At 37.6% G+C, this 7,725-nt stretch overlaps 1 protein-coding gene across 1 annotated transcript; it reads left to right on the top strand.

Annotated features, from left to right (window-relative positions):
- Positions 1-2,878: 2,878 nt before the first annotated feature.
- Positions 2,879-3,304, top strand: LOC142163528 (uncharacterized). Its single transcript, XM_075220829.1, has one exon. The coding sequence runs from the start codon at positions 2,879-2,881 to the stop codon at positions 3,302-3,304; it is 426 nt and encodes a 141-aa protein (XP_075076930.1).
- The last annotated feature ends 4,421 nt before the right edge of the window (positions 3,305-7,725 follow it).

Here is a 7,725-nt window from a genome sequence, read left to right as displayed (position 1 = left end):
CAGGATTTAAATTTTGTGGCTTAATTTACTATGATATATATAGTTGATAAAAGTTAGTTATTTTAATGTGATATAAAAATAGTGTTGTGACATTATTATTATTGTTTTGTGAAAATAAGCGACCACATATAAAATTAATAAGCACTAATAATTATAATAATTGCCTTCACACTGTCATCCACCGTCCTGAGTTTCCAAATCTTTAGCCGACTAAATAGATTTGAATCTTTTTCATAATGACATAATGGGGATAGATTAAGTTAATGATGATTAGGAATTTGATTCTGAATCTTGGTGCATCTAAACTATATACTTAGATATTTCTTTTCAATAATATTGTGACTGTTTTACTGAACCGAAAATCTATCAAAAATAATATTTCTTCTACCTTTATAAGGTAGGAATAAAGTTCTACGTATACACCATTCTTCCCAGACCCCACTTTTAAAATTACACTAAATCTGTTATTATTGTAAAAGTTCATCTAAACAAAATACATTACTGCGTCTCAACAACTTTTACTTGAGGTGAAATTTTGGATAAGCATTCCCTCATTGATATGATAAACTTTTTTGGTGACAACAAATTAAGAAAAGTAATAAGTAATCTAGTTGATTTAGCGTAGTGGGAATATGTTTAGTGCATCTATATATGTACGTGTAAGGTAGAAGTTTTATTCTCAATAAGTGAATGATTATATGCCTTGAAACTTGTGGAAACAATGAGATGATTATAGAAGACTTATCCTCATCTTTCTATAAATATTATTTTTAACTAAAAGAAGAAAATTACGAGGTAGCTCCGTAAAAGTTGTATCTTTGAATTCTAGAGCGGAGTAATATTTAATGACGAACAACAATAACAACAATAAATTTAGTAAAATTTTATGAGCAGAGTCCGAGTAAAATAGTATGTATGCAGACCTTAATCCTAATACCTTATGAAAGTAAAAATATTAGTTTTGATAGATCCTTGATTTAAGAAAAAAATCGTCATAGCAATATTAATAGAAATATGATAGTGGAGAAGCCAAATAAAAAAAACAATAGCAACAACAAAATAGTAGAAAAAATAAAACAAAAGAAACACATCGTATATGAAATATGCGACTAATAATAAAAATCTAAGAATAAGAAAATATTTGAGTAATAGTAACATTGTAGGTATGGAAACGATGCTCGACTACCTTCTAATATAAGCGTATCATGTTTAATTCAAATTATGAGAAGATTAATTAGGTCAATAATGTAATCATGCTTAATTCTTCAGGGATAATTCCAATTACAATAGGAATAAAAAAATGAAGTGTCAACTCAAGGAGGAAAACCCATTATCCTTTATTTTATAATCTCAAAAGTAGATTTCTTTATTCTTATTCTTTTTAATGCGAAATGGTGTTAGGTTCCGATTGAGAAAACAATTAAAAAACATTTAAAAACCAGGGTTGTGGGGTCCATTTTATATTTTAGGGCAAATCATGGCCTGTGAATCCACAAGAATATATATCTACTAAAAAGAAAATGCATGATTACCTTAATTTTCTTTTCAATTATATAGTTGGCTAGACAGCAGTAACACAAAATTACTGAATACATAATTCTCTAGATATTAAATATCATACACCTTGTATAAAAATGGGACGATCAATAAAAAAAATTGATCATATAAGTGAGTTTGGTCAGTAGGTTAATTATTTCGATAAAAATTTCGAGAGAAATTCAAAAATAGTCATATTTACAAGTGGTCATTTAAAAATAGACACAGTTTCAAAAGTAATCGAAATTTAGCCACTTTTTATGTAAAGATAAATCTGAACAAAAATACTGTTCAAAATCCGGAAAATACTCCAGTATAATATACTGGAGTTCTAGTATATTTATACTGGAACTCCAGCATAATATACTGGAACAGTTCTAACATAAGTATACTAGAACTCCAGCATATTATAATGAAGTTCCAGCATAAGTATACTAGAACTCCAGTACTTTTCACGTATTGAAGTTCCAGCATAATATGCTGGAAGTTCATACACAGGTGCCCCGATCTCCAGTATATTATGTTGGATCGGTCCTTGCTACAGCAAAATAATAGCTATTTTTTAATGACTTTGCAAACGCTGGCTATTTTTGAATGACCAGTCCGAAAGCTGGCTAGCCCGTGCTATTTTTACTTATTTCTTTCAAATTTATCTTTACATAAAAAGTGGCTAAATTTCAATTACTTTTAAAACTGTGGCTATTTTTGAATGACCACTTGTAAATCTAGCTATTTTTAAATTTCTCCCTATTATACAATATGCAGATTAATTTTTGTCGTTCTCGGGAACAAATTACTTATTGGGTAGAAAAAATAGTAATATATCTTGAAGCTATTTCTATAATAGGATCACTTTTCGTTAAATTTTGCACATGAACGTCATTGTAAGCAAATCGATTTTGATTCGTTTTTATAATTTACACACTTTTGTATTGCCGTTTGTAACAGCCGTATTCTCCAATTTTTCATTCTAGATAGGGGATATGATTATTGTGCTAATAATGTGTTGAAAAAGGTAGGTACTTGGTTTATATAATTGTTAGCGTGACTTTAATAAGTGGAGTCTAGAATGAAATAAAAAGTTGACATGATAATGTCACTTTTATAAAACATAATCATTGTTTCTTCCATTATTATCATTTTGCATGAGCTCCCAAATATTATCTGCATGGGCTCCATAATTTGTACATAGAGGAAATTCTTAGTAATAGTCAGCAAAGTTACATAATAATAATAATAATAATAATAATAATAATAATAATAATAATAATAATAATAATAATATACACATCAATAGCTCCCCGACTCAAATCCCTTTTTATATTTAAGTTGTATCATATACATGAAGGTGGTGAAGTTAGCGGTCACGGAAGCGAAGAATGCAGTATTTAGTCGCATGTACGAAGAACTAGGGGACAAAGGCGGGGACAAGAAGTTGTTCCGGCTGGCCAAGGCGAGAGAGAAGACGGCTCGTGATCTAGACCAAGTGAGGTGTATCAAGGACGAGGAAGGCCGAGTGTTACCGGAAAACGCGCAGATAATTAAGCGAAAGTGGCAGACGTACTTCCATAAGCTGCTGAATGACGAAGGGGATGAAGACATTTTGCTAGGAGAATTGGAGCACTTCGAGTGTCACCGAGATTTCAGCTACTGTAGGCGCATTAGAGTCGAGGAGGTTATCGGGGCTATGCGTTATATGAGTAGGGACAGAGTGACGGGGCCAGACGAAATCCCAGTAGAATTTTGGAGGTATGTGGGTAGAGCATGATTGTAGTGGCTAACTAGGTTGTTTAATGTTATTTTCAAGACGAAGGAGATGCCAGAGGAATGGAGGTGAAGTACGATGATTCCGATATACAAGAACAAAGGCGATATCCAGAACTATATGGGCACCAAGCTACTGAGTCATACCATGAAAGTGTGGGAGATGGTAGTTGAAGCGAGGGTGAGAAGGCTGATGTCGGTATCCGATAACCAGTTTGGGTTCATGTCTGGTCGTTCCATTACGGAAGCGATCCATCTTATTCGGAGGTTGGTGGAACTGTACAGGGATAAGAGGAAGGATTTGCACATGGTGTTTATTGACCTAGAAAAAGCTTATGACAGGTACCTAAGGAAGTTCTTTGGAGATGCATGGAGGTGAAAGGTGTTCCGGTGGCTTTTATTAGGGTGATTAAGGATATGTATGATGGAGCTAAGACTCGGGTTAGGATAGTGGGGGGCGACTTAGAGTATTTCTCGGTTGTTGTGGGGTTACACCAAGGATCTGGTCTCAGTCCGTTCTTATTTGCTCTGACGATGGACTCACTGACACAACATATTCAAGGGGAGGTGCCATGGTATATGTTATTCGTTGAGATATAGTTCTGATTGATGAGACGCGAGGCGGTGTTAACGAGAGGTTGGAGTTTTGGAGACGGACCCTTGAGTCTAATGATTTCAGCTGAGCATGACTAAGACTGAATACGTGGAGTTCAAGTTCAACGGTGTGCCGGGTGAAGCGGACATGGACATGAGGCTTGACTCTCAAGTCATCCCCCAAGAAAGGGAGCTTCAAGTACCTGGGGTCGATTATATAGGGGGATAGGGATATTGACGAGGATGTCATGCACCGTATAAGAGTGGAGTGGATGAAATGAAGGCTAGCGTCTGGTGTCCCGTGTGACAGGAAGGTGCCTCCGGAACTTAAAGGAAAGCTCTATAGAGCGGGGGTCAGGCCGGCCATATTGTATGGTGCAGAGTGTTGACTAGTCAAAAATTCTCATACCTAGAAGGTGAAAGTTGCAGAGATGAGGATGCTGAGATGGATGTGTGGGCACAAGGTGAAAGGTAGAGGACGGCCTAAGAAATATTGGGGAGAGGTGATCGAGCAGGACAAGGTGCGGATGCATATTTCCGAGGACATGGCCCTTGATAAAAAGTTATGGAGGTCGAGCATTAGGGTGTATGTTAGGAGATAGGAGGCTAGTATGATAGTGCTTTGTTTTAGGTTGCTAGTGGCTCCAGTTATATTCTTAACACTTCATTAGGGTCGTAAGTTAGGCTGTAGTATGCTTAGTGGCCCTTTGTGTACATATTATTCCCTTGCATCTATAGTACTGTGCCTTTGTTACTGCTTATTGTTATTACTTTGCTCTCTGTTTTCTGATTATTGCGTTGCTGGTGTTATCTTTCTGTATTCCTTTGCTGTTACTGATACACTGTCTCTTTCCTTCTTGTGCCGAGGGTCTGCCGGAAACAGCCTCTCTACTCCTCCGGAGTAGGGATAAGGTCTGTATATGCACTACCCTCCCCATACCCCACCTGTGGGATCTCACTGGGTTGTTGTTGTTGTATCATATACATAAACAGTCAAACCTTTCTATAACAGCCTCGTTTGTTCCAAATATTTTTGAATGCGAAGTGCTGTAATACAGTTATAGAGAACATATATTATAACATAACATGAAAATTGATTTCAGAAAAACTTAGCTTTTATAGTGAAACGTTGTTATAAAGAAAATGGAAGTACTTCATCGATTTAGGAAAGGTCTTAAATTCTTCGTTATATTTTTTCCATAATAGTATCTCAATTTCTTATACTAAATCTTGAAAAATAAAAACGCATACATATTGGAGAAAGTTAGTTTAAATAACATTATTCGTAAATAGCTTATTAGCTCCTCAACTTCAATTATGGTTTCAAGTTTGCGAACTAAATAGGAAAAGATGTAAGTAAGTAACAAAATAATTACCTTAATTTTGCCTCCACATGAGGAAATATTTAATTTTCAAATATTGTTTGGGTTAGTCGCATCCGCATATTCTAGTTCAGTCTTTTAATGACGGTAAAGCAATCGTAGGAACGAAGCCTAAGAACTGCCACACAAGAAAAATTCTCTCTATAGAAATATACGATATGAACAACACCACCTTCGCCGTACCACCACCTGAACTACCGGATATCAGCTCCATGCACCTTGACCCACCTCTATCTCCATCTCCAACTCCAACTCCAACCACTGCCATTGTCTCTACCCATTCACTATCCTTCGCCTAAACCTTACTACTTAACAACCAACTCAACTCATATCCGAACACATGCCACTAAACACACTCACACATAGATTTCTCTGATGAATCCAACAATAATTTCAATCAAGACACCTTCATACCAATCATCTCAGCAGACAAATCTCGCTTGTACTCACTATGGAAATTCTCTGTCATTGTCAAAGTGTTCGGCAGAAGGGTTGGGCACCAAACTCTGAGAACTAAACTTCAAGCACTATGGGAACCCACAGAGGATCTACCATTAATAGACTTAGGATGCGACTTTTACTTAATCAAGTTCCAAAAAGAAGAAAATATGCTCAAAGCTTTACACAATGGACCCTGATTCATTCTCAACCATTTTCCATCTGCACGCAAATGAGAGCCCAAATTTATAGCCTCCAACACCCATCTCACATACACAATAATCTGGTTAAGATTGCCAAAACTACCTAATGAGTTTTATGACTTTGAAATACTGCAAAGAGTAGGCGAAAAGATTGGATCTTTACTCAAGGTGGATACATGCACATCGGCCACCACCAGAGGATGTTATGCAAGAATATGCATAGAAGTTCCTCTAGAAATGCCCTTTAAAACACATGTGTACATTGGTACCCATATACAATAAATACTATATGAGGGCCTCAATATGCTCTGCACACTATGTGGTCGTATTGGTCACACAAAACCCTTTTGCCTATCCCCCTCATCGTCTGCCATGGTAATCATTATCCCAACAGCACATCCTACCAATACAATATCTCACACAGCTCCCACTAAACTCCAAACAACATAACCATCTTCTACCAAAAATTCTAATCCAGATATTGACACCACTAAATGGCAAACAGTCAAATTCCCATCCAAGAATAGATCAAAAGGGAAATCACCCCTACCACATCATGCATCACCACCCACCAAGGCATATGCTAGCAGCGGATTCCCAGGTATGACTCTTAACCTTACTCTCTCCCACACAGATAATCATGCCATAAAAAATAAAAAATCCTTAACTAACAATCTTAACCCTTCTAGTTGTCACCCTAATCTAAATTTTTTTACTGAAACATCCTTTGACATACTAATGGATCCTAACTAAATGGATCAACCGGGCAACTCATTAGGCCCAACTGACAAGGCCCTTCAAACCACCAGCCTGCTCCCAACCCACTTCCCATGCAAACCCAACACACCATATCACCAATCAACATTAATGACACATCTGCTGAAACAAATACACATATCCCACTCAACCTCCACGTGGCAAAGGAGCCTGACACTATACCCAAATCACAACCCATGCAATACCACCTCATCCTTTTCGATAGACTCTCAAGTACAGGCCTATGTCATGGAACTAAACCTCTCCCAAATAACCCTTAATAACTTACACCACACGGGCCCACTAACCACTATCTCCACCCAAACAACAATTCCAACGTCTGGTGAAGCCCAAAACCCAATACAAGCAACCCACCTTAGCCCTTCATGCCATCGTAATTCACACGAAATTACTACTACTCAATTACCTCTATCAAATCAACCGACTCCCTTACCCTCTCAGGCACAACCAACACCAGTAACATCATCATTAACCCCTACTACTCCTACTACTACACATCACACTATTTCCCAACACACGCAATATCCCCATGAATAGATCACAACTCAACTTTCATCACCGGAGAACCATCTCTTTCACAAACACCAACCTTCTCCAACACCCAGTGTTCCTCAACACATTCATCATGCCACCACCCAACGAACCCCATCCCCAACCCACACCCATATACATAACTCAATACCCACCCCTACAAACGTATCCACAATCCTGGGTCGAGATGAGTTTACAAGAACATGCATTGACTTTCATGATGGAAATCAACAACCAGGATATCATAGTGATGATCCAGAACCTGGCGGACATAACACAAATAGTCACAGAGGGGATGCGTATGGGGGTGATGTTATACAACCAATTTCTCCAAGCCATGCACCCACTATCAGCTCTCCACCAACAACCACAAATGGCCACGCCAATCCCACCACCACTGTCAATGAATGCTCCACCACCACTACCAGTCAACACACTAGAGTTACCCTTCTACCCACCACAACAACCACCACAAGCTTTTGTCCCATGGATCCATCCAC

This window comes from Nicotiana tabacum, chromosome 8 (assembly GCF_000715075.1).
Source record: "Nicotiana tabacum cultivar K326 chromosome 8, ASM71507v2, whole genome shotgun sequence".
In the NCBI taxonomy this organism is placed as follows: domain Eukaryota; kingdom Viridiplantae; phylum Streptophyta; class Magnoliopsida; order Solanales; family Solanaceae; genus Nicotiana; species Nicotiana tabacum.
This window is presented reverse-complemented; position numbering and strand designations above follow the sequence as displayed.

Bases quoted from the DNA above. Each gene is read 5' to 3' on its own strand.
- LOC142163528 (XM_075220829.1), top strand. From the start codon at position 2,879: ATGAAGGTGGTGAAGTTAGCGGTCACGGAAGCGAAGAATGCAGTATTT.